Here is a 1,064-nt window from a genome sequence, read left to right as displayed (position 1 = left end):
CAGCGACTTAATTGAAGTATGTCATAGAGATAGTAGTTATTAAACAAAACAGAAAAAAATTATTTTCGAAATAACTCAATGTACACTTACCGTGCCCATTGATTGCGAATGAATAACTTGTATCTTGTATTGTATAGGCGCACATACCAGTATCATCACCGTATAAAAAATTATTATTTTCTGTCATATTTATAGCTGATGTGTATGCTGTCACTTTGCCAACTTCATAACCTGGTCTATGTAATGAATCTATTTCAAATGTATATTTTGTTTTAGACCAAATTGGTAAATCCGATTGGATATGCTAAAATGTAAACAGTACATTGTAAGGAATATATATATTTATGTTTTAGTTCGAATAAAGGAAAAGATACCCTCACTCGTGCACTGAATTGTGTTGATAGTGCTGTCCTAGATTTTAGGGAGTTTTTTCAAGAAATCATAACTTGTCCTAAGAAACATCTAAACTTTATAAAAAAAACATACAAACAATCCTACGAAACTTAAAAAGCTATAAATTTTAAGTCAGTAACAGCAGTAAATGGTATTCCCAGGATCCATTAGACTGATAATGACAATATCAAAATAATTCATAAAAGCTCTCCCAACTAAAAATGAAAGCGAGTGACTGAAGCTTTTGATATGTTGCTGAACAACATTGTGGTCAATAAAAAGGAAGGTTCAACTATCCAACCCATTCGAACCAGTTTTCTTAGCAAACTTACAAATTAGCTCTGCTCTTTTACATTGCAAATATATCGTTTTTTCTAGATAACGAATAAACGTTGAGGCTTATGTCGATGATTTTGACGGAGTTTCGTTCTTTGAGCGAAAGAGTTTAGTTTTAAAGCTTTCACTGTTCTTCTGAATAGGTACATCGTTAATAACCAATCAAAATCAAGGTCGACAAAACAAGCTATCAGTCATAAGTTGAGTAGCTCCAATAGCTCACTTCTACCAAAAGTTTGTGCTAATGATGTTATTCACAGTAACAATGGAAACCTTGACCATTGAATTATTCAGTTTAGAGAACGAAATACCACCGCAACCCCATTTTTCATACG

At 32.5% G+C, this 1,064-nt stretch overlaps 1 protein-coding gene across 1 annotated transcript in view; it reads right to left on the bottom strand.

The window, feature by feature from the left end:
* The window catches only part of Smp_171020 (hypothetical protein), a gene marked incomplete at its 5' end in the record, with an annotated part of 53,580 nt that extends 53,393 nt beyond the window's left edge, over positions 1-187 (bottom strand). The window contains one exon of the mRNA XM_018792967.1: positions 91-187. Within this exon, the coding sequence (XP_018647526.1) occupies positions 91-187 (97 nt within the window). The remainder of the gene's footprint in view (positions 1-90) is intronic.
* Positions 188-1,064: the final 877 nt, after the last annotated feature.

The sequence above is a fragment of the Schistosoma mansoni genome, chromosome 1 (genome assembly GCF_000237925.1).
Source record: "Schistosoma mansoni strain Puerto Rico chromosome 1, complete genome".
Lineage (NCBI taxonomy): Eukaryota > Metazoa > Platyhelminthes > Trematoda > Strigeidida > Schistosomatidae > Schistosoma > Schistosoma mansoni.
This window is presented reverse-complemented; position numbering and strand designations above follow the sequence as displayed.